This window comes from Engystomops pustulosus, chromosome 6 (genome assembly GCF_040894005.1).
Source record: "Engystomops pustulosus chromosome 6, aEngPut4.maternal, whole genome shotgun sequence".
Classification (NCBI taxonomy): Eukaryota; Metazoa; Chordata; class Amphibia; order Anura; family Leptodactylidae; genus Engystomops; species Engystomops pustulosus.
Genome location: NC_092416.1, coordinates 166,765,742 through 166,790,757, shown reverse-complemented (window position 1 = coordinate 166,790,757; position 25,016 = coordinate 166,765,742). Strand labels below are relative to the sequence as shown.

The window sequence follows — 25,016 nt, the reverse complement described above, 5'->3', positions numbered from 1 at the left end:
AAAAGGCAAAGCAACGTAAAAAATGATCCGATGGTCTAGCCAGATTCCAAAAAGTATTCAAAGTTTATTCAATTCAATGTTTACATCCACAGTGTAATTCCTTCTCTCCACCAACACGTTTCTAACGGTATAACCATGGTCAGACCATGACTAAGGACGGTTATACCGTTTGAAACACGTTGGTGGAGATACAGGAATTACACCGTGGATGTATAAAGATTGAATTGAATAAACTTTGAATACTTTTTGGAATCTGGCTGGACCGTCGGATCATTTTTTTCCATTATACTTTACCTTTGTGTAGTCGCTGGAAAGATTTGCACCTGTTCTCTGTGTTTTCGACCACATCTAGTTTGGCCTCACAATAACTGATGTATATAACTGAAGACCTAATGGAGATATGGATCTTAGAAACCCTCTCCCTGCAAGAGGGAGTAACCTGTGCAACCGTATGGCACATCAAAACAAAGCTACTGCACACTAAAGAAAAATGTAAAGGTAAAGTTTACCTAAAGAGAACCTGTCACCACAGAACCACACTATAAACCCCCAACAGTACCTTCTAGATGACTGTAATTGTATTTTCTTGGTTCCTTTGTGTATTCTGTGCATTGCAGATTCATCACAAAAAAAACACTTTTATTCAGCTTGATTTCTCTCATCGATGCACAGGGGGCAGTGCCAAGGGACATGTGGAGGGGTGGGTATACCGGGCACAGCGGCAGTGAGGGGACAGGAGAGAGCTTGACTGGTCTTCTGCCTCCTTGACTGCATCGATGAGAGAAACCAGACTGAATAAAGTTGTACAGAATACACAAAGGAACCATAAAAATGCAATTACAGTTATCTAGAAGGTTCTGTTGGGGGGTAATATTATGGTTCTGTGGTGACAGGACCCCTTTAATATCTACCACACCTTTGGATGCCCGGGTGTACAATAATATGTCACACTGGGCACCCTCAAGTCCAAAATGTAACCAGTTGCACATAGGACACAAGTTACATCACCATGACCCCAAGAAGTATTTGCCCCTCTAACAGTGTAAAATACAACCAAATTTATCGAAAGCCAATGCCCTATAGCTGTATAGGTGATATGATGGTTATGGGTTCATTGTATTATGTAATATATGTATACTTATTTTACAGATCTTCTATCCCAAAGAAAAATTCACTCATCCATATTACCTGAACCTTCTGTGTGAGCAGGTAAAGCAAAGATATCTATCTATCTGTCTATATTTCTATCTATCTATCTATCTATCTATCTATCTATCTATCTATCTATCTATCTATCTATCTATCTATCTGTCTGTCTGTCTGTCTGTCTATCTGTCTGTATTTCTATCTATGTATGTATCTATGTATCTATCTGTCTGTCTGTCTGTATTTCTATCTATCTATCTATCTATCTATCTATCTATCTATCTATCTATCTATCTGTCTGTCTGTCTGTCTGTATTTCTTTCTATCTCATATTTATCTATTTATAATAACAATAATCTTTATTTATATAGCACCATCATATTCTGCAGCGCTGTACAACTCACAGGAGACATATACAATTGTCTATCTATCTATCTATCTATCTATCTATCTATCTATCTATCTATCTATCTATCTATGTATCTAGAGCAGAGGAAAAAAGGCAGCACTCCAAAATGTCTAGTATATGGTGTAAAAAAGTGGGTTCTGTTTTATTCCATGTTTCAAAGTACAGTAAAGTACAGCAACGTTTCGGCTCGCTTGGAGCCTTTTTACACCTTATACTGGACATTTTGGAGTGCTGCCATTTTTCCTCTGCTCTATTTGTGAAGGACCTGAGGCCCGGTCCTATTGTGCCTGCACCCACTGTTACCCGCTTTATTGTGTGCTGCTTACACTTTCCTCAAGTATCTATCTATCTATCTATCTATCTATCTATCTATCTATCTATCTATCTCATGTCTATATAGTATCTATCATCTATCTATCTCATATTTTTCTGCCCATCTAATATCTATCTCATATCTATCTCTATCTTATCTATCGATCATCTTATTCTATCTATCTTTCTATCTCATATTTTTTTAAATATCTATCTATTTATCTCATATCTATCTATCTATATATCTATCTATCTATCTCATATCTATCTATCTATCTATCTATCTATCTATCTATCTAATGGCTGTGATCTCTTATCTCCACCTGGTAAGATATTCTATACAAATAGGTAACATACATGTTCTTTAATCATCTCCTGGTTCTGTCACCCTAGATTATTAGGGACACTTATTCCGAGACTGGATTTAAACTCACTCGAGAAGAAAGGAGAAAAATGAGAGATTTGTTAAGTAAGTATATGGATGTTTATTACCTTGAAGGAGAAGAGTAAAACGAATAATCCCCTATAATTTCCTAATTTTACAAAATGATACGCAGGAGAGGCAGGGCCCATAGCAGACTTTTAAATGGGGCCACATTCCTGCTTAAAAATATACGTAGTACACTTGTACATACACACACATTTACACACATGTAGACACTCTTACACATACACACACATATAGAGCATATGCACATCACATATACACACACTTATAGGGGTTTATTTACTAAGGGTCTCACGGCCGCATTTTCGTTGGGTTTCCCGACTTTTCGGGGATCGAATTTTGGCGCATCGGCGCCTGCTTTCATGCAACAGTAATCGGGGCGTGGGCAGCTGTTTATGAAATGAAAGCTGAGCTCTGATTGGTTTCCATGGACAACTAGAACAGTTTTACCTCAGACACTTATAATTAATCATACAGTATATACACATCATACACCATAGACAAATACAGCATATACACATCACAGGTATACACACATATATCTATTCATCACATATATGTTATATACATCCCATGCTGTACAATGTGCAGAATAATATGTATATATTGGTGAACAGTCTCCATTCTTTAGTTTCAGATGAAATGACCAGGCCCCCTGACACTGCGGGCCCCATAGAGGCTGCTATGAATGCTTCCACTATAGTTACGCCATTGATGATGTGATCCTATACAAATTTTGGCTCCTAATATATGGCTGAAAACTGTATTGCAATGTTGCATGTTGGATTTTAGCATCTCCGATCCTTAAATTTCAGGGTTGATAAGTCGCTATTAAAGATATCTTATTTTTCCCTTCCCCATAGCAGAACTGAGCATGTTTATGACTTTTCTGATGGGTCTTAGACTGAGTAGTAGGATTGACAAACCTTTCTGAATTGCCTTATCAGATGAGTTTGAAGTTGGAAGTGATGCAAGTTACATCAAGGAAGATTCCATCAAGAAACGTATCGTCATTGCTGCCCGGGATCACTGGGAAAATTACTTTTCTCGCCTCTTCCAGGTGACGGTGAGTAGACTCCATTGTGATGTCCACATACTCAGATGCTGGATTTGTAGAAGATGGTTACATTAATGATTCAGGGACCTCAGATTTATCCTGTTTGCTGTTATTTGTAGCTGAATGATGATGTAGATCAACTTCTCGTGGGAGTTTCCCACCGAGGATTTAGGCTTCTTAAAGAAGTGAGAGCTACAGGAATCCAGCAGAGACATCTGAAGACCCTGCGCAGTTACAGGTGAGGTGGAGAACAAGTGTGGAGAACACTATAGAGATAAATTTCAGACCAGCATTTAATAGACATACTTTCTTTTATTCAGCTTTTCAGATATTCTCTCTGTCGAAAAGTCTGATTCTCGTACACTGCGCTTTTGTCTACGTAATGAGGACCTGTTTGTGCGCTCTGACAGTGCTGACGCCCTGAAGACTTTGATAGAGACCTTCTTGCACGAATTAGTAAAGGTGAGAAAAGGGTGGTGGCAGTAGTGGGTTATATAGGACAGTGGTGGCGAACCTATGGCACGGGTGCCAGAGGTGGCACTCGGAGCCCTTTCTGTGGGCACCCAGGTTTTCACCCCAACACAGAGTTTTCCAGTTAGGACTCAAGGCTTTCTCCTGTGATCCAATACAGCCCAGGACGCACCATGCGTCTGTCAACATCCTTGGCTGCCAGGACTACAGGAGGAGTGGGAAGGGATGGATAGAGATGGATTGTCATTTGAGCTCCTGCTCTGGGTCCCCTGATTCTTCCTCTCCATCTTTCTATTGTATTGGTGAACTTAGGACACCAATACGACTAAAACCTGTGACACAGCAGTGCTTAAATTGTCATGTTGGCACTTTTTGCGACTTACAAGTAGATTTTGGTTGTAGCTTGGCCACTCTGTCTCCAAAAGGTTCGCCATCACTGATATAGGAGGCTGGGGCGGTAGCCCTGTGCCCAAGCCTTGTAGGGGCCCATGGCCACTCAGACCACCCACCAAATTTTATATTGAGAAGGAACTTCATTCATTAAATCCTCGGAAATCTGTTCCTGCTCTCAATGCACATGTACACAAGAGACATTTCAGGACCATTGAAGCTCCTCCAATGGTCCTGAAACTCCAGATTGAAAGCAGACCAGTGCCATATGGAGAAGTAATTTCCAGACTTGTAGGAGCTATGTTATTCATACAGCCCAGGGCCCATGGCAGTCTTAATCCCCCCCCCCCCTGGGTGGTGGTAGCCATACTGTATGTTCTGAGATTTTCCCAAAACCTTGTGTCACTTCTGTTGTGTTTTCTTAGGACTCAAACCATGTGGTGGCCCTGCATAGTCATATAACTGATGACAAAAGTCTCCTGCAGTTCAAGAAGGGAGACATCATCAAAGTGATGCCAATGGATGGCCTGGAGCCAGGTACTGATGAAAGTATTAGAATACCTTTAACTTGTGGCTGCTGAGCCAAATGCAAAGTCTATACCAGACTGAGTATGATGTATTGCTTATTGACAAGAAACACTTTATGGCTGCACCCCTGGACATCTTGCACCACTTATCTTCCACAGGTTGGCAGTTTGGTTCTCTTGGAGGTCGTTCCGGTCTTTTTCCCTCTCGATTTGTACAGCCATCTCCTGCCCCAGACCACTACAGTGTAATGGAGAGAAGAGACTTCCGGGATAGTAGAGTTCAACCACGAGGGATCCAGCGCACAATAAGCAAGGAGGTGAGAGCAATGAGAATATTATAGTGACAATGAGTTGAAAACCTCAGTTTTTGTATTAATTTTATTCATATTTTACTTTGGTAGAGCGGTCAGGTGAGCGAAGAGTCTTTACCGACTAGTAGCCCCTCACCACCACCAGCCATTGGCGACACACATTACACCATGGTGGAGTTTGCACTGAAATATTTCCGGGAGGCACAGTCCATGTGAGTAGCCTGCCTTCCACTTTTTCTTCTAGATGATTAATAATGCTAAATCTAATCTAATAATGAAATCCATGTTCACTTATGAAAGATTAATTGCATATTGTAGGGGCAATACAAGTTTTGGTTCCTCTTTAGATATTTGATATTGAGGCACAATATAGAGATCTGTTGTTCTCTTTGGTTTCTCCGTTAAATCTCCATCTTTTACTGTCCTAGGCTTGGCTGGAAAGGAATGGCCGCAGAAGGGAAGAAAGCCGTTGAATTGGTGCAGCATACAAAGGTAGGAGGACATTGACTATGAAGTGGTTACTTCTCACACCCTAGATTCCCTATTCTGTCTATCCAGACTCCATTACTCTTCTAACAGACCAATGTCTTCGACACCCTACTCATTCTAGCCTATTTAAATAGCACTGCTGCAACTACTACAAAAACCTATTTCTCAGCCATGACCAGACCCAGCTAAAGTCTACTGCCGGTCATTCAAATCTGGTTTCCTTCAGTCCCTACACCGTCGGAGCTGACCCCACCAATATGGCTTTAACAGTGACCTAAACATTTTAAACCACCATACAACTTGACCAATGCCTCTAGGCCTAGTTTTATAGGTGGTGTCAGGATCTAGGGGGAATGGTGGTTGACAAAAACGCAAAGACTCCAAGGTTATCAGTCCAAATGTTGAGTTTTATTCACTCGAACAGTGGTATTCATATGCAGCAGATAAACAAAACATAAAAATAAACATATTATATAAAAGCTAACTGAACAGAAAATGGTTACCTCACCTACAATAGCAATAAACAGTTCAGACAGTCCATGCAGTCAACATAGACTTCGGCAGTAGGGAACACCTTTGTGGCTTTTCAGCCAAGCTCTGGCATTGTCTGCTATTCTAGCTAGTTTCCTCAGGTGTGTCCGAAGTGTGGACTGGAGGGGATGGGAATGGCAAGTCCCACTACCAGGCTACCTGGCATTCCCTAAAAATCAAGCCCACCATCTACTTGGTGCACTGCTCCTCTCTAACGTAAGATGGACACCTAAGCCTGCTCACCTCCTCCTGCAATATAACCTACACCCACTTACAGGTTACCTTTAATTTCTTAGTTTCCTTTCATAAACAACAATACAACTTTATTGCCACAAATCAATTTCACAACTGTCATTCTTTTTCAGGTTCCAATTCAGGAGTCTTTGATATTTTACAGTGATAAAGAGCTGAATCAGCTGGCGACAAATAACTTTATGAGTACGTTTCCCACTACATGACTACTTACCGTAAAACGTTAGATGGTGGCAGCATCTGTCTGACGCATTCACATCTAATCGTGGGTCATGGACAAATGTAAAAAAAAACTGTTTGTTTTCTTCCCCAGCTCTGATGAGATTCATGAGGGATCAGCAGTACAGGGAGCCGGATGACGTGAAGTGTATTTATGAGATTCTACTGGTGAGGAAGGGGTGAGGCCAATAGGCGAGAGGCCCCCAAAATATGGATGAAATATTAATCCTATTTTTTTTATCTAGCTCTGCAGAGAACAAATTGCTCTGAGAGATGAAATTTACTGCCAAATTCTGAAGCAGATTACTGAGAACCCTAAGAAGTGAGTACCCCAACTATTCAAAGTGATAGGGGTATAATTAAGATATAGTAAAAAATATGGTAACCGATTCCACATATCTGATTCCATACCTGTGGATTTGTAGCTGTGGATTCTCTCACTGAGCATCAATGGGTTGAATTTTTCATGTGCATTTTGTTGTGAAAAACAAGATATTGGGGCACATTTACTTACCTGTCTGAGTTGCGATCCCCGAGGTGCGTTTCCCTACGATGATGCATTGTGCCCCGAAACACAGAGATCGTGCCCCCAAAATCCTGCATGTGATGCTTCCCTGCTCAGGTCCGCCGGAGTTCACCTTCTCCTTCCCGGTGTATGTGAGTGCATGTCTTGCGACACAAATTTGAATGTTAAATCGCGCTTAGTCCGAATCCGTCAGATGAGCCGATGGCCCGCCCCCTGTTGTCGTGTGAAAGCCACGTGATTGCAACACAATACGATCGCGAGCGACACAATCCCCGGTGCGATCCCCGAAAAGTCAGGAAACCCGACAAAAATGCGGCTGCGGGACCCTTCGTAAATAAGCCCTAAAATCTGCATGAGGATGAACATACCATATCAATTGGGCACATTGTTTTTCGGCTGCCACTTTTTCAAGTTTCCTGAAGTCGCCCTACTTAATCATTGCAATGTATCTTAAGTTTTTCCCCTTTGTGATACATGTGATGAGTTGCCTGTTTAGCCTCACTTTTGTGACTTTTTGTGATGTTTGACTTTTTAGTCCCAAATAGTAGTTTACCAAAAGTAAGTCTGGGTCTAGCATCCTCTGTTATGCGACGGATTAGGCACAAGAATTGGATAATTTCAGAGCCCAAAAGGCGCACAAGTTGATCTAACATCTGGGCTACAAAGATAAATGCGGCCACTGCAGTAAATCCTTGAGGCAGCTAACTTTGGTACACTGCTTGATTCTGTGCCTAAAAAAGTCGCAAACTGTAAAAAGTTGCACAAAAAGTCACACAAAAAAAGATAAAGGAAGCAGTCGGAGTGATACATGTCCCCTAATGACTATAGTATTGAGATAGTATAAGTCTAATTATATTCTTATATTTTCATCCTTAAAAGTAAATCTGACATTCCCTTCCTTTTCTACTTACACCTCATGCAGACGAACGTAAGGTGGACCGTGATCTGGATGCACAATTTTTGACCGGATCACAGTAGCCCCATAGGCAAGCAAACATTTGTTTGCATTGAGGCCTTCTCTGATCTTCTGCTGACCTCCCCTTCTCTTCTGCTGACCTCCCCTTCTCTTCTGCTGACCTCCCCTTCTCTTCTGCTGACCTCCCCTTCTCTTCTGCTGAACTCTCTTCTCTTCAGCTTACCTTTTTTTCTCATTCACTGACCCTCCCTTCTCTTCTGCTGACCTTCCATTTATTTTTCATTGACACTACTTTCTCTTTTACTGCTCTTCCCTACCTTTCTCTTTTACTGACCCTCCATTCTCCTTTTCTTCAGCTGACCATCTCTTATTCGTCTATCTCTCCCTCTCTTCAAGTGACCTTCCCTTTCTGCTAACCTAACGTTCTCTTTCACTGACCTTCCATTTATCTTTCACTGACGCTACTTTATCTTTCACTGATCACTTTCGCTTCTCTTCTGCTAACTCTCCTTCGCTTCCTCTGATCTGCTGTTTCTTTTCTGCTAATTCTCACTCTCTTCAACTCACCTTTCCTTTTTCTTCTGCTAACTCTTCCTCTCTTCCCCAACCTTTCCTTTTTGCTGACCAAGTCTTCTGTTCTGCTGACCTTCCCTTTCTCTCTGCTAATTCTTCCTCTCTTCAACAGACCTTCCCTTTCTCTTTTGATAACTCTCCCTCTCTTCCCTCAGACTTCTCTTTCTGCTGACCCACTCTTTTCTTCTGATGACCTTCCTTTTCTCCTCAAAGGACATCTCCTTCTCTTTTCCCATCTACAATTTTTCCCTGACTTCTCTTCCATGTTTCATCATAGCATCATTATCATTGACCGGCTTCCAGACCACATATCATAAGTCCATTTATAAAGTGAACAAGATGTGTGTAAAACACTAATAAAGAATTCTGCAACATATTTTACCAAAGCCTACGCTCCCGTTTTTTAAATTTTTTTTACTCGTGCTATTTATAGTGAGAGCTGCAGCCGAGGGTGGACCCTCCTGAGCCTCCTTACTGGATACTTTCTACCCACCCCCAGACTGCTGCCATGTGTCACCAAGTACCTGCAAGATACCACTGGCACTTATGAAGGTAGGTTACCCATGGAGGACACAACCGTATGGGATACGGCCATGTAAGTGAAGAGATAGGGCAAATAACAATGTTGGGGTATGTGCAGATGATTGAAAATGAATTGGATTTTGAAGTAGGTTCCCTCAAAATATAAGCCAAAAACACCCGTTGATGCAAAAGGTAAAAATTCTCTTTAAAGCTGGCTGGGGCAATCTTGCCCAGGTCTAAGAGCCACCAATAGTGCACACGGAGGAGGGACTGTTTCTATATAAGTGTCTATGTGTCTGTATACAGAGGTCTCCCGGAACTGTCAGGAGCACCTGCGCCATACTCTGCTGTACCATGGACGCAAGCATCTTCCACCGCGCAAGGAACTGGAGGCGCTCCTGGTAACTATCATATTTTGTGGTCTCCTGAGCTTATAATACTCCAGCGATATTGTATTGTGGTCAGCAGTATTTATATTGTTACTCTCCTTACAGAATGGACTAGTATCCAGAAGACTAATGATTCTTTTACCAGGAGGAGTGGAATATTCAACAAAAATCAAGACTTTTACTGTGAGTATTACTGGGCCCTATTCTATCTATACTATGCTGGACTATAACATAAGGATCACAATATTACTCGGCATACAAGATAAGATCCGATTGTGTTTCTTTTCCCATTACTAGGTTGCAGCGGACCTTGTACCGGAAATCTGTGAGCAGCTGTTGGTAACAGAACTGAGCGAAATGGAAGAATTTGCCTTATTTGCCAATAAAAACAAAGGTAAGATTACATAAACTTTGAAAATGCCCAAAAATTATACATAAAGAAGCTTTGTTTTTTACTTAGTACTTCCCATTGAGTTGTCCCAATGAGTACTTCCCAATGAACTGCGTGTCATCTATCCCCTTATCAACAGGGTCACAGGGGGACATTTATCAGGGCTGCTACCCTAGAAAACTGACAAAGAAGCCCTTAAATTGTGCTTATTTCCCTGCCAAGTGGTCGTGGAGGGGACGTGAAGGGGGTGCAGCCGGTGGCAGAGTGGGCCGGAGTGGGGAATTCCTGCCCCCACCTGCGCACCACCTAGACCAAATGGAGGGAGAGAGCTTCCATCATACATATGATATATCTCCCCCACAGACTTTGACAAGGAGAACTTTGAGACCCAGTTGTCAATTTATTCAACAAGAACATGTCTAAACATGTTGTACTAGTTATAAATATTTTTAAACTAAAGAATAGTAAGAGAGTGGTGTAAAATGTACTGTGTGACAATTTTTGGTTTTTTTTTGTCCAGGGGAAATGACGAGGCCCATGCGTGGTGGAGACTACATCCATGATTTCCTTCTCCAGGACAACTCTGTGATTCTTGAGTTCAGAAGAGTCACATGGAAAGCCACCTTAAAGGGGCGCAGTGAGCTCTACATACAAGTGCATTACAGTCAGGTACTAAATCACAACACACATTGCCAATGGCTCTGATACTTCATTATAAGGTCTGTGATGTATATGTATCACCATGTAGGTACGTCATGACTACATGCAAGGAAAAGCCTTGCTACTGAGTGCACAGGACCAACTGGAGGTGTACACAGGGAAGGTGGCCGCTATCCTGCATCGGATCAAGGGAGTGAGCAGTCCTCCAGACAAGTGAGTAACACCGCGCTATTTATGTGGTATGTTCAACATTACCCCAGCAGAGCCTGACCGCAGTTTGCGGGCAGCTGGATTCCCACTGGCTGTAGTTTGACCTAGCACCAGAATGTTTCACCATGGCTTGTCCACAGGAACAGGTTTCTTCACGCCCATCAGAGCCACCAGAGAAATGCAAGAAGAGGGGCAGGCCACAACATAGATAAATGAACCCCCTGGGGCAGTCCCTGTATGTATAAGGTAACGGATCCCCAGGTAGATGGTGAAGGGGAGGCCCATAATGTTAGCGGCAGCCAGGGATCACATGGGACAATGTGAATCTTTGCAAATCTCAGTTTCTCTAATGGCAGACACAGTCCACAGCACAGCAAGCAACAGGCAAGTAACGATCCTTCCCGCAGGCACACAAGGCATTGGACTGGTTGGCTGTGGCGATACTTCCGTTATGGATCAGGAATTTGGGAGTACCTCTACCTTAAACCTGTGGTCAAAAGGCTGGCAGTCAATGACAATGACCATGACATTTAGCAAAAAGCAAAACACTGTGACCCAGAGCCTTGGAATGAGCTCCTTATTATAGAATCTTGCAGAGCTTATTCCAAAACATGCTGAGCTGCCAACCAATCACAGACTGCGATACTGCAGAAAAGTTACTGCAGACCTAAAATAAACAAAGTCATATAACCCTTAATAACAGCACAGCAAAATATACTGGTAAAAATACTCTCTTTTAGTCAGTAGATGGCAACAAAGTATTACGGCGGGATATCTATAGCAAACATTAGGTGTCAAACCAAGCAAGACTCCAGCCTTAAAGGGGTGTTCTCACTTAGGCAAATTAATGCTATTGTTTGAATGACGAAGAATGATACAATTTCCCTGTATCAATTCCTCACAGTTTTCTAGATCTCTGCTTGCTGTCCTTCTATAGAAAGCGTCTATGTTTACTTCCAGTAGACAGAATTCTGAGCGTGGTCACACAGGTGCACGGCTCATTATTATCATAGAGAGTAATCAGAGCTGTGTGATATAACAAGCCGTGCACCTGTGTGACCATGGTCAGATTTCTGTCCTCTGGAAATATACATAGAATCTTTCTATAACAGGACAGCAAGCAGAGGTCTAGAAAAGCATGAGAAATTGATACGGAAAATATATTGGAAATTTGTATAACTTTTATTCATTCAAACAATATCAATTACTTGCTGAAATGGGAACACCCCTTTAAAGGGGGCTTTCCCACAAAATGATTTAGGCCCTATCCATAGGATAGGGCCTAACTTGCTGATCGGTGATCCCTGCTGAGCGGTGATCCCTATTCGCTCCCCGAGATGAACGGAGCAGATGGCCGCTCATGTCTGTTCTGCTCCATTTATTTCTATGGAGCTGATAGAGATTTGCATGGGAGAACTGGCCCGACCCTCTCCAGCCGACCAGGGACCTAAACTGAGCTGAATTTCGTGATGACCTGTCCAGCTGGACAGATCACAAAAGATATTTTCTACTTTTTGGGAAATACTGTGCCTTTGCAGATTTTTGTTGCTTTTTGTTGCCTCATGGAAGACAAACTGTAAGGCTTATAAAAGGGTTGGACATCAACTTTTATATTAGCTACATCCAACTAATTTCCATAAGAATGTCCTGGCTTATGAGACACCCCACACCATGTGGTCTCCATATAGATGAACAGCACCCTTCTAGACATATGTAGTAGTATTGAAGCAAAATGTAAAAATATCATATACCAGTCCACCATACACGACTTTTAGTCATATTTTTTGTGTTCTATAGACAAGAGTTGTTGGGATATATTCCTTCTTCTGTGCACAATCGTCTGAACCTCCAGGCCGTACAGCAGGTCCTCCTACGGGAGATGCGAGCCTTGGAGAATGTGAATATCCAACAGGCCAAGCTGCAGTTTCTAGGTAAGGACTCCACGCACTTTGGTCAGCGGTTGGATTCTTTCTTTCCTATCCTGGCTAGGTCCAGTTTGACCTCTTCTCCCATGACACATGGAGAACCCCCTTTGTTTATCCATGGATAATGCATTGATTTTCCACCTGCTATGGCAAAAATCCTGCAGCATATGAATTTGGACATACCCTTAAAGGAGATTGCAAGACCTGCTTTTTTATTCCACAAATAGCACCGCACCTGACCATGGTTTTTGCTCAGCTGTATAGAAGTGGTTGAGAAGTATTGAGCTATTTTTGGAAAAAAGCAGCCATGTTTGTTAACCTCCAGACAACTGCTTAAAGTATGAGCTAGTACATTGTGCCTGGAGACACACAGGGGCACATTTACTTACCCGTCCCGTTGCGATTCCCGCCGTGCGTTGTCTGACGAGGATTCGGAGCTGCCGCGATTCACTAAGACCGCGAGTCCAACTTCCTGCATGTGTCGATTCCCCCGCTGAGGTCCGCCGACGTTCACCTTCTTCTTCTTGGTGCATGTGAGTGCTAATCTTGCGACACAATTTACTTTTTAAATTCCGCGGTTTGTCTGAAACAGTGAGGTTGTCCAACGTCCACGCCCCCCCATTTGTGTCGCATGCAAGCCGGCGCCGATGCAACACAATCCAATCGTGTGTGCCAAAAACGCAGGGCAATTCAGGGCAAAAAGGAAAAAAAACTGCGGCATTCGGACCCTTACTAAATGTGCCCCATTCAGTATGATAGTGGTCCAGATGTTTCATATAATACTAGATCCTAATGCATAGATGAAAGGAAATTGTAGCATGTAAATATGGACACTAACTACTGATGTATTCTCACCTAGAAACGGTCTCTGCCCTGCCGCTCTTTGAATACAATGTATTCCCGGTAACAAGGATCAGTGAGCCTGGCATCGTCACGCCTTGCTTTGTGGCAGTCAACCATCAGCAACTCCTCCTACTACAAAACAACAGCCAGGTATGTACACACCAGGTCTCTACAATACATTTTCTGGAAGGGGTTAATGATGTAGAATTCTAGAATATGTCATGAGGTTACTACTTTCTCATCTGAAAGTGCCACAGAGGTTTCCTTTGAGGGCGGTGCTCATGTGCACGCATGACCAGCAAGCCATTTACATCTCCCTCTATCACAGTACTGCTGAAATTGATTCATATGTAGTACATTGGAGCTCTTATGGTCCCTAAGTGTTATTTTAATCACTGGAAGTCTGTGAATAGGTAAAGATGTATATAAAAAAAAACATTTAAACTCAATTATGTATACAAAAAGCTCCTGAGCTCCATCTAGTGGTGGCTGTATGCTGCTTTCACTAGTTGCTTACCTACTGTACAGGTTCTCCCTATTCTTTATTTATGTATATTGTAGACTAGAATATTTAATCTACACCTTGTATATGCAGCAACCTTCCTTGAGTGTTAACCTTCAAGATGTGCAGAGTATGCGCACCATGCGCCCGCTGGATGCCGACACATACCCGGGAGTGGAGCTGCACTACGGCACAGCTGCCGACCCTCACACATTGTGGATGGAACTTCAGGAGGTGAGTACATGGACAGTGCTTACTATATAACATATGTTCATGCAGACAAACCCCTTTAAATCCACAACATGTCAATTCGTCATTTGAATCAGTGAATTTTACCCTTTCAATGCCAACATGCAGATTTTGCCATGGATTTGATGTTGGAAATGTTGTATGTGTGAGCATTGGTTATGATGGTTGCAATACAGCTAGATTGTATACTCCGTATTGGAGCTGCTACATCTGAAGTTTCTGTAGTCCTGAACAGTACCCCAAAATGCATCATGGTCATATATGGAGTCTTTGTCTCCTCCTGGCACAACAATATAGGGCTGTAGTCCCAAGGGCAGGCAGTCTGGGATATACTGCCACTTCTAACCAGGATTCATTGTCCGCCATCTACTTTTCTAACCTTTAACTTTTTTCTCTCCCTTAGGCTAAGCAGCTCTACCACATACTGGCCCTCATCATAGAGAACCAGAACACGGCTGCTCCCTGAGGCCTAAACCTTTCACTGTAGAAAGAGAAAAGTTCTTTTATGGCTGATTATTTTCCTGATCTGATATCAATCACTGCCTGTAAAGAGTCTCCATACATCCGTTTGTGCAGAACTGGGAATGCCCTCGCTGTCCGTAAAGTGGATCATTGGGCTAGGATCGGCTGCGCCAATCTTCATATTCTGTTCTGAAAATCACAATGTACTCATCAGATCTGTAACTTTCAGGGACCTGCCAGCATCAGACTGTAGGGGGCACATTGAATCTACAAATGGACTCAAAATGTAACCAATAAAGTAATCCCCCCTCCCCCAAACTATCAAACGTTTATCCTACAGCAGCCAGGACAGAGGGGGAGTCTCCTGCTGCAGACAGTTGTCTTGCAGCCTGTCATAGAATAGTAAGGTAATAAGGATGAATGACTGACATCCTGCAACAGAAAGACAATATATGACCAAAGTGTTGGGATATTATTGAAACGATTTTGTTAATTTTCTGGTTAAGTGTTCTTTTAACAAAGTACCTATACTTAAAGGGGTATTCTAACGTAGACAAGTTTCTTATATTTACTCAGCACATCAAAATAACACATTCTCTAATTCACTGTTATTAACAAAAATGCAGCATTTCATAGATATAAGCCAACCTGTCTCTGTCAGTCCTGCTGTACACAATTTCAGTTGCCTCTAGATCTCACCCTGTAACTTCAGACTTAGGGTCGGGTGGCCGCCATCTTGGATGAGATTGTGCTGTTGATATTTCTTTGTCTTGTGCCTATAGCCACTCCCACTGCATGGAGCTCAGAGACACAGACACTGATTCACTTCCTCGCAGGAGATTGTGAGGAGAGACAAGCTTCGAACTACAAGCTACAAGGAGAAAAGTGATCTGGGGGAAGGGGGATGTAGGCACATATCTGTGAGACTGAGAACAGAGATGTAGCAGAGCTGACTCTAATGAATCACCTGCATCTCTGATCTGTCTCACTTCTCTCTCTATGTGTTAGATACTAGTACAATGTGAGAAGCCAGATGAAAGTGCATATACACCTGTACCCTGATAATGTAACCACATTGTCAACCCACAGAACTAGATGGACCATAAAGTGTCTGCCTAGAGAGTCCTCGCCAACACCCTGGGATTTTGCACTGAGCAGCCGAGGGAGTGATAGGAGTTAAAACAGCAATAAAACTGAGTGAAATTGTAAAGTAAAGGGTTAAAATGATCTTCATTGTGTTAACATCACTAGCGGATTGAGATTTGAGAATTGTCTTTCGTGGGAAAACCCCTTTAATGAAGCCGAATTATATTGTTATAGTAGAGATCTGTTGAGTGGTGCCTATGGTGAAGCTGCCTCAGTTACCTCTGTACCATAACATATTATAGACTGATGCTAATATCAATGAATGTGTTTTACTGATAACATTTTCAAAGAACATGTGAAATATATGTGAATTATATATTCCTGTATTGTGTAACACCATAAAGCCTTTGCACATTGGTATGAATCCTTAAAGTTTACCTCCGCTTTGAACAATAGAAAAAACAATAGTTCAGTGTTAGTATATGAGTGTGTGTATATGTTGGATGTCTTTGGTGGATTACTCTGCACCCTGACTGTACGCCCATTATAAGGAGTGTTTTGTATATGATGGAGAAACACTGTGGGGGTCATTTGCTAAGGGCCTGAATCACGCTTTACCGGTGGGTTACGCAAATTTATCCGTTTTGCGCTGATTTTCCCTGTATTGTTCTGGGTTTTTAGCGCACGCGATCGGATTGTGGCGCATTGGCGCCGGCATGCATGCGACGGAAATCAGGGGGCGTGGCCAAACGAAAACCAGACGGACCCGAATCCACCGCAGAGAACGTGCCGCTGGATCGCGAATGGACCGGGTAAGTAAATCTGCCCCTGTATCTTCATGTATCTTGTGTATATAGTTTGCAGTTTTCTCTCCGGGTAGATGCCTAGCTGCTGTGACTCACTGCTACTCTCTACATTGAACATCTATACCAGTGGTGGGGAACCTATGACACTGGTGCCAGAGGTGGCATTTAGAGCCCTCTCCGTGGGCACCCAGATCATCACTAGGGAGGACTCAAGGTATATCCAGACAGCCCAGTACTTACTGCCCTCAGACCATCACCAGGGAGGACTCAAGGTACATCCAGACAGCCCAGGACTTACTGCCCTCAGACCATCACCAGGGAGGACTCAAGGTATATCCAGACAGCCCAGTACTTACTGCCCTCAGACCATCACCAGGGAGGACTCAAGGTATATCCAGACAGCCCAGGACTTACTGCTCTCAGACCATCATCAGGGAGGACTCAAGGTATATCCAGACAGCCCAGGACTTACTGTCCTCAGACCATCACCAGGGAGGACTCAAGGTATAGCCAGACAGCCCAGGACTTACTGCCCTCAGACCATCACCAGGGAGGACTCAAGATATATCCAGACAGCCCAGGACTTACTGCCCTCAGACCATCACCAGGGAGGACTCAAGATATATCCAGACAGCCCAGGACTTACTGCCCTCAGACCATCACCAGGGAGGACTCAAGGTATATCCAGACAGCCCAGGACTTACTGCCCTCAGACCATCACCAGGGAGGACTCAAGGTATATCCAGACAGCCCAGTACTTACTGCCCTCAGATCATCTCCAGGGAGGACTCAAGATATATCCAGACAGCCCAGGACTTACTGCCCTCAGACCATCTCCAGGGAGGACTCAAGATATATCCAGACAGCCCAGGACTTACTGCCCTCAGACCACTCCAGGGAGGACTCAAGATATATCCAGACAGCCCAGTACTTACTGCCCTCAGACCATCTCCAGGGAGGACTCAAGATATATCCAGACAGCCCAGTACTTACTGCCCTCAGACCATCACCAGGGAGGACTCAAGGTATATCCAGACAGCCCAGGACTTACTGCCCTCAGACCATCACCAGGGAGGACTCAAGATATATCCAGACAGCCCAGGACTTACTGCCCTCAGACCATCACCAGGGAGGACTCAAGGTATATCCAGACAGCCCCGGACTTACTGCCCTCAGACCATCACCAGGGAGGACTCAAGGTATATCCAGACAGCCCAGTACTTACTGCCCTCAGATCATCTCCAGGGAGGACTCAAGATATATCCAGACAGCCCAGGACTTACTGCCCTCAGACCATCTCCAGGGAGGACTCAAGATATATCCAGACAGCCCAGGACTTACTGCCCTCAGACCATCACCAGGGAGGACTCAAGATATATCCAGACAGCCCAGGACTTACTGCCCTCAGACCATCACCAGGGAGGACTCAAGGTATATCCAGACAGCCCAGGACTTACTTCCTTCAGACCATCACCAGGGAGGACTCAAGGTATATCCAGACAGCCCAGGACTTACTGCCCTCAGACCATCACCAGGGAGGACTCAAGGTATATCCAGACAGCCCAGTACTTACTGCCCTCAGATCATCTTCAGGGAGGACTCAAGATATATCCAGACAGCCCAGGACTTACTGCCCTCAGATCATCACCAGGGAGGACTTAAGGTATATCCAGACAGCCCAGGACTTACTGCCCTCAGACCATCACCAGGGAGGACTCAAGGTATATCCAGACAGCCCAGTACTTACTGCCCTCAGATCATCTCCAGGGAGGACTCAAGATATATCCAGACAGCCCAGGACTTACTGCCCTCAGATCATCACCAGGGAGGACTTAAGGTATATCCAGACAGCCCAGGACTTACTGCCCTCAGACCATCACTAGGGAGGACTCAAGATATATCCAGACAGCCCAGGACTTACTGCCCTCAGACCATCTCCAGGGAGGAGTCAAGATATATCCAGACAGCCCAGGACTTACTGCCCTCAGACCATCACCAGGGAGGACTCAAGGTATATCCAGCCAGCCCAGTACTTACTGCCCTCAGATCATCTCCAGGGAGGACTTAAGGTATATCCAGACAGCCCAGGACTTACTGCCCTCAGACCATCACCAGGGAGGACTCAAGGTATATCCAGCCAGCCCAGTACTTACTGCCCTCAGATCATCTCCAGGGAGGACTCAAGGTATATCCAGCCAGCCCAGTACTTACTGCCCTCAGATCATCTCCAGGGAGGACTTAAGGTATATCCAGACAGCCCAGGACTTACTGCCCTCAGACCATCACCAGGGAGGACTCAAGATATATCCAGACAGCCCAGGACTTACTGCCCTCAGACCATCACCAGGGAGGACTCAAGATATATCCAGATAGCCCAGTACTTACTGCCCTCAGATCATCACCAGGGAGGACTCAAGGTATATCCAGACAGCCCAGGACTTACTGCCCTCAGACCATCACCAGGGAGGACTCAAGGTATATCCAGACAGCCCAGGACTTACTGCCCTCAGACCATCACCAGGGAGGACTCAAGGTATATCCAGACAGCCCAGGACTTACTGCCCTCAGTGCCATGTTAAAGCAACAGCTCTGCCTGGGACTATAGAAGGAGTTGGAACCTGGATTATCATTTTAGCTCCTGCTCCAGGCCCAAAAATTGTTCATTTTTTTGGGACCCTGAACCTCCTTCTTTCTACTATATCAGTGTCCTCAGGATGCTGATAGGATTGAAAGCTACGACAGAGCAATAATTTAATGCTTAAATTGCCACCATGTTGCCACTGTGCGATAAATAAGTGCATTTGGCATTGGCACTCTATCTCTAAAAGGTTTGCCATTGCTGATCAATACAATCAATACAAGGAAGCACTTTGCTCAGATAAGGTATGTTAAAATGTTTCATTTAGTTATTCAAAAGTGTTGGAAAATGTTTAAAGGAAATTTACCATCAAGATCAAGCATCGGGGACACATACACAGAGATCTAGACACCATGACTGTAGTAATTGTAGTAATCTTCCTAATATTTCATATCTATGGCCTTTCTCATTTTAAACCAACTTTTAAAATTATGCTAATGAGCCATATTATGCTGCAGAATCACAGGCTATTGCATTGTGCAGCGCTCTCCCCTCCCACTGTGGAGCGTGATTACAGCAGGCAGCGGAAGGAGGATGTGCTGCGGGAGTTGATGGTGAGACGGCCTGTAAATCGGCAGCATGATGGACCTCTGGAAACAACCCCCTGCCAAAGCCTGTCTGCCTCATTAGCATACTTCAAAAAGTTAATTTTAGAAGGAAGGAGTCCATGAATAACAAATATAAGAAGATTCCCACAGTCACAGTGCCTGGATCTATGAGTAATGTCCCTGGTTTATCAGGATGAATATTCATGGTCGATTTCCTTCAAGTGGAATTGAGAGATTCAAATCCACCATATAAACGGTTGTCTGCATGAGGCCTTAGACCTACTCCGGGAATACTGATATATCTTATACGTAGACAGTATGTGGCAATCCACAGCAGTTCAGGAATGCTGGGATTGTCGTTTTGCAGTAGTTGCGGAACAATGCAAAATACAGAGAGCATGATTCGCTACATATACAAACACTAATATACTGTAGGTATTACATATCCATACACTACATAAAACAAGAAGCTACTCAGCTCTGGTGAATCCCTGTCCTTCAACTTTAAAGTTACACGAGGGAAAGAAACTAATGACGTAAAAAAAGCAGACATGCATGGTGATAGAGGGACCAGCAGGAAGAGAAAACCGTCCAATTGCTAAAACGACTAAAAAACAACAAAAGAAAAAAGGTCTTATTAAAAAAAGCAGGGGTTGCTTTTGCTATGGTGCAGTAACAAAATATTCCCGAGTGAAATTCACTTTTAGATGACGAGAGAAGAAAGCCCTTGCATTTCTCTTTACATTAGTTTTGTTTGCCTGTAAGGACGGCTTCAGTTTTTTAAACAGTTTTTCAAGAGTAGGGGTTTTCACTTTTGCCTAACGCGTGAAAGTCCCTGTTTCAAAACCGTTGAGTTTCTTTAGGGAAGTGGACATCACATTTGCCACAATTGTCGACGGTGCCCAGTTCGAGACAAGGTGGGAGTGTCGTTTGGAACCAATCAGAAACGCGTTTTGCGACTTTTGAATGACTCAAAATTCCTCGCGTTGGTTTTTAAATTTGGTTTTGTTTGCGTCTAAAGACCAGTTGAGGTTTTATCATTGGGGTTCTGTAGTGTAGTGGTTATCACGTTCGCCTCACACGCGAAAGGTCCCCGCTTCGAAACCGGGCAGAAACATGAGATGTTCTACTTTTGAAGACACAAGAGAGAGAAATCTTTTTTCATTGTGTCTTTTCCTCCAAAGTAGCTGCCAGTTATTACTGCGCTCAGTGTTCTCCATCTAGTCTTCTGTACTCAAAGGTCTAGAAGTGAGCAGTCAACGTGTTTCTGTAGTGTAGTGGTTATCACGTTCGCTTAACACGCGAAAGGTCCCTGGTTCGAAACCGGGCAGAAACAAGAGACTGTCTCTTTTTTTAAGGAATCGGAAAGAAAAATCTTGTTTCGTCGTGTCTTTCCCGCCACGGTAGATGCCACTCATACCTGCCACTAAGAGTTTGCTTCATATGCAAAAGAACCACTGATTTAAACAGAACAGAAAATGACGCAGGGGTTGCTTTTGCTATGGGGCAGTAACAAAATATTCCCGAGTGACATTCACTTTTAGATGACGAGAGAAGAAAGCCCTTGCATTTCTCTTTACATTAGTTTTGTTTGCCTGTAAGGACGGCTTCAGTTTTTTAAACAGTTTTTCAAGAGTAGGGGTTTTCACTTTTGCCTAACGCGTGAAAGTCCCTGTTTGAAAACCGTTGAGTTTCTGTAGTGAAGTGGACATCACATTTGCCACAATTGTCGACGGTGCCCAGTTCGAGACAAGGTGGGAGTGTCGTTTGGAACCAATCAGAAACGCGTTTTGCGACTTTTGAATGACTCAACATTCCTCGCGTTGGTTTATAAATTTGGTTTTGTTTGCGTCTAAAGACCAGTTGAGGTGTTTTCATCGGGTTTCTGTAGTGACCTTTCACACGCGAAAGGTCCCCGGTTCGAAACCGGGCAGAAACATGAGATGTTCTACTTTTGAAGACACAAGAGAGAGAAATCTTTTTTCATTGTGTCTTTTCCTCCAAAGTAGCTGCCAGTTATTACTGCGCTCAGTGTTCTCCATCTAGTCTGCTGTACTCAAAGGTCTAGAAGTGAGCAGTCAACGTGTTTCTGTAGTGTAGTGGTTATCACGTTCGCCTAACACGCGAAAGGTCCCTGGTTCGAAACCGGGCAGAAACAAGAGACTGTCTCTTTTTTTAAGGAATCGGAAAGAAAAATCTTGTTTCGTCGTGTCTTTCCCGCCACGGTAGATGCCACTCATACCTGCCACTAAGAGTTTGCTTCATATGCAAAAGAACCACTGATTTAAACAGAACAGAAAATGACGCAGGGGTTGCTTTTGCTATGGGGCAGTAACAAAATATTCCCGAGTGACATTCACTTTTAGATGACGAGAGAAGAAAGCCCTTGCATTTCTCTTTACATTAGTTTTGTTTGCCTGTAAGGACGGCTTCAGTTTTTTAAACAGTTTTTCAAGAGTAGGGGTTTTCACTTTTGCCTAACGCGTGAAAGTCCCTGTTTGAAAACCGTTGAGTTTCTGTAGTGAAGTGGACATCACATTTGCCACAATTGTCGACGGTGCCCAGTTCGAGACAAGGTGGGAGTGTCGTTTGGAACCAATCAGAAACGCGTTTTGCGACTTTTGAATGACTCAACATTCCTCGCGTTGGTTTATAAATTTGGTTTTGTTTGCGTCTAAAGACCAGTTGAGGTGTTTTCATCGGGTTTCTGTAGTGACCTTTCACACGCGAAAGGTCCCCGGTTCGAAACCGGGCAGAAACATGAGATGTTCTACTTTTGAAGACACAAGAGAGAGAAATCTTTTTTCATTGTGTCTTTTCCTCCAAAGTAGCTGCCAGTTATTACTGCGCTCAGTGTTCTCCATCTAGTCTGCTGTACTCAAAGGTCTAGAAGTGAGCAGTCAACGTGTTTCTGTAGTGTAGTGGTTATCACGTTCGCCTAACACGCGAAAGGTCCCTGGTTCGAAACCGGGCAGAAACAAGAGACTGTCTCTTTTTTTAAGGAATCGGAAAGAAAAATCTTGTTTCGTCGTGTCTTTCCCGCCACGGTAGATGCCACTCATACCTGCCACTAAGAGTTTGCTTCATATGCAAAAGAACCACTGATTTAAACAGAACAGAAAATGACGCAGGGGTTGCTTTTGCTATGGGGCAGTAACAAAATATTCCCGAGTGACATTCACTTTTAGATGACGAGAGAAGAAAGCCCTTGCATTTCTCTTTACATTAGTTTTGTTTGCCTGTAAGGACGGCTTCAGTTTTTTAAACAGTTTTTCAAGAGTAGGGGTTTTCACTTTTGCCTAACGCGTGAAAGTCCCTGTTTGAAAACCGTTGAGTTTCTGTAGTGAAGTGGACATCACATTTGCCACAATTGTCGACGGTGCCCAGTTCGAGACAAGGTGGGAGTGTCGTTTGGAACCAATCAGAAACGCGTTTTGCGACTTTTGAATGACTCAACATTCCTCGCGTTGGTTTATAAATTTGGTTTTGTTTGCGTCTAAAGACCAGTTGAGGTGTTTTCATCGGGTTTCTGTAGTGACCTTTCACACGCGAAAGGTCCCCGGTTCGAAACCGGGCAGAAACATGAGATGTTCTACTTTTGAAGACACAAGAGAGAGAAATCTTTTTTCATTGTGTCTTTTCCTCCAAAGTAGCTGCCAGTTATTACTGCGCTCAGTGTTCTCCATCTAGTCTGCTGTACTCAAAGGTCTAGAAGTGAGCAGTCAACGTGTTTCTGTAGTGTAGTGGTTATCACGTTCGCCTAACACGCGAAAGGTCCCTGGTTCGAAACCGGGCAGAAACAAGAGACTGTCTCTTTTTTTAAGGAATCGGAAAGAAAAATCTTGTTTCGTCGTGTCTTTCCCGCCACGGTAGATGCCACTCATACCTGCCACTAAGAGTTTGCTTCATATGCAAAAGAACCACTGATTTAAACAGAACAGAAAATGACGCAGGGGTTGCTTTTGCTATGGGGCAGTAACAAAATATTCCCGAGTGACATTCACTTTTAGATGACGAGAGAAGAAAGCCCTTGCATTTCTCTTTACATTAGTTTTGTTTGCCTGTAAGGACGGCTTCAGTTTTTTAAACAGTTTTTCAAGAGTAGGGGTTTTCACTTTTGCCTAACGCGTGAAAGTCCCTGTTTGAAAACCGTTGAGTTTCTGTAGTGAAGTGGACATCACATTTGCCACAATTGTCGACGGTGCCCAGTTCGAGACAAGGTGGGAGTGTCGTTTGGAACCAATCAGAAACGCGTTTTGCGACTTTTGAATGACTCAACATTCCTCGCGTTGGTTTATAAATTTGGTTTTGTTTGCGTCTAAAGACCAGTTGAGGTGTTTTCATCGGGTTTCTGTAGTGCAGTGGTTATCACGTTCGCCTCACACGCGAAAGGTCCCCGGTTCGAAACCGGGCAGAAACATGAGATGTTCTACTTTTGAAGACACAAGAGAGAGAAATCTTTTTTCATTGTGTCTTTTCCTCCAAAGTAGCTGCCAGTTATTACTGCGCTCAGTGTTCTCCATCTAGTCTGCTGTACTCAAAGGTCTAGAAGTGAGCAGTCAACGTGTTTCTGTAGTGTAGTGGTTAACACGTTCGCCTCACACGCGAAAGGTCCCCGGTTCGAAACCGGGCAGAAACATGAGATGTTCTACTTTTGAAGACACAAGAGAGAGAAATCTTTTTTCATTGTGTCTTTTCCTCCAAAGTAGCTGCCAGTTATTATTGCGCTCAGTGTTCTCCATCTAGTCTGCTGTACTCAAAGGTCTAGAAGTGAGCAGTCAACGTGTTTCTGTAGTGTAGTGGTTATCACGTTCGCCTAACACGCGAAAGGTCCCTGGTTCGAAACCGGGCAGAAACAAGAGACTGTCTCTTTTTTTAAGGAATCGGAAAGAAAAATCTTGTTTCGTCGTGTCTTTCCCGCCACGGTAGATGCCACTCATACCTGCCACTAAGAGTTTGCTTCATATGCAAAAGAACCACTGATTTAAACAGAACAGAAAATGACGCAGGGGTTGCTATTGCTATGGGGCAGTAACAAAATATTCCCGAGTGACATTCACTTTTAGATGACGAGAGAAGAAAGCCCTTGCATTTCTCTTTACATTAGTTTTGTTTGCCTGTAAGGACGGCTTCAGTTTTTTAAACAGTTTTTCAAGAGTAGGGGTTTTCACTTTTGCCTAACGCGTGAAAGTCCCTGTTTGAAAACCG

General features: G+C 43.6%; 1 protein-coding gene and 5 non-coding genes across 6 annotated transcripts in view; all 6 read left to right on the top strand.

The window, feature by feature from the left end:
- Positions 1–16,234, top strand: part of MYO15B (myosin XVB) — a 56,314-nt gene extending 40,080 nt beyond the window's left edge. Inside the window, exons 40-61 of the mRNA XM_072113559.1 lie at positions 1,150–1,209; positions 2,261–2,336; positions 3,263–3,381; positions 3,492–3,610; positions 3,693–3,834; positions 4,659–4,770; positions 4,920–5,077; positions 5,162–5,283; positions 5,500–5,563; positions 6,457–6,529; positions 6,657–6,730; positions 6,808–6,884; positions 9,011–9,129; positions 9,406–9,500; positions 9,594–9,671; positions 9,786–9,882; positions 10,400–10,548; positions 10,628–10,752; positions 12,547–12,680; positions 13,534–13,667; positions 14,113–14,253; positions 14,672–16,234. Of these exons, the coding sequence (XP_071969660.1) occupies positions 1,150–1,209; positions 2,261–2,336; positions 3,263–3,381; positions 3,492–3,610; positions 3,693–3,834; positions 4,659–4,770; positions 4,920–5,077; positions 5,162–5,283; positions 5,500–5,563; positions 6,457–6,529; positions 6,657–6,730; positions 6,808–6,884; positions 9,011–9,129; positions 9,406–9,500; positions 9,594–9,671; positions 9,786–9,882; positions 10,400–10,548; positions 10,628–10,752; positions 12,547–12,680; positions 13,534–13,667; positions 14,113–14,253; positions 14,672–14,734 (2,331 nt within the window). The 3' untranslated portion in view covers positions 14,735–16,234. The remainder of the gene's footprint in view (positions 1–1,149; positions 1,210–2,260; positions 2,337–3,262; positions 3,382–3,491; positions 3,611–3,692; positions 3,835–4,658; positions 4,771–4,919; positions 5,078–5,161; positions 5,284–5,499; positions 5,564–6,456; positions 6,530–6,656; positions 6,731–6,807; positions 6,885–9,010; positions 9,130–9,405; positions 9,501–9,593; positions 9,672–9,785; positions 9,883–10,399; positions 10,549–10,627; positions 10,753–12,546; positions 12,681–13,533; positions 13,668–14,112; positions 14,254–14,671) is intronic.
- Positions 16,235–21,071: 4,837 nt separating this feature from the next.
- TRNAV-AAC (transfer RNA valine (anticodon AAC)) lies at positions 21,072–21,144 on the top strand. Its single transcript has one exon. It is a non-coding gene; the product is annotated as a tRNA-Val (tRNA).
- Positions 21,145–21,893: 749 nt separating this feature from the next.
- TRNAV-AAC (transfer RNA valine (anticodon AAC)) lies at positions 21,894–21,966 on the top strand. The gene has a single exon. It is a non-coding gene; the product is annotated as a tRNA-Val (tRNA).
- A 749-nt stretch (positions 21,967–22,715) lies between these two features.
- On the top strand, positions 22,716–22,788 carry TRNAV-AAC (transfer RNA valine (anticodon AAC)). The gene has a single exon. It is a non-coding gene; the product is annotated as a tRNA-Val (tRNA).
- A 749-nt stretch (positions 22,789–23,537) lies between these two features.
- TRNAV-AAC (transfer RNA valine (anticodon AAC)) lies at positions 23,538–23,610 on the top strand. The gene has a single exon. It is a non-coding gene; the product is annotated as a tRNA-Val (tRNA).
- A 983-nt stretch (positions 23,611–24,593) lies between these two features.
- On the top strand, positions 24,594–24,666 carry TRNAV-AAC (transfer RNA valine (anticodon AAC)). The gene has a single exon. It is a non-coding gene; the product is annotated as a tRNA-Val (tRNA).
- Positions 24,667–25,016: the final 350 nt, after the last annotated feature.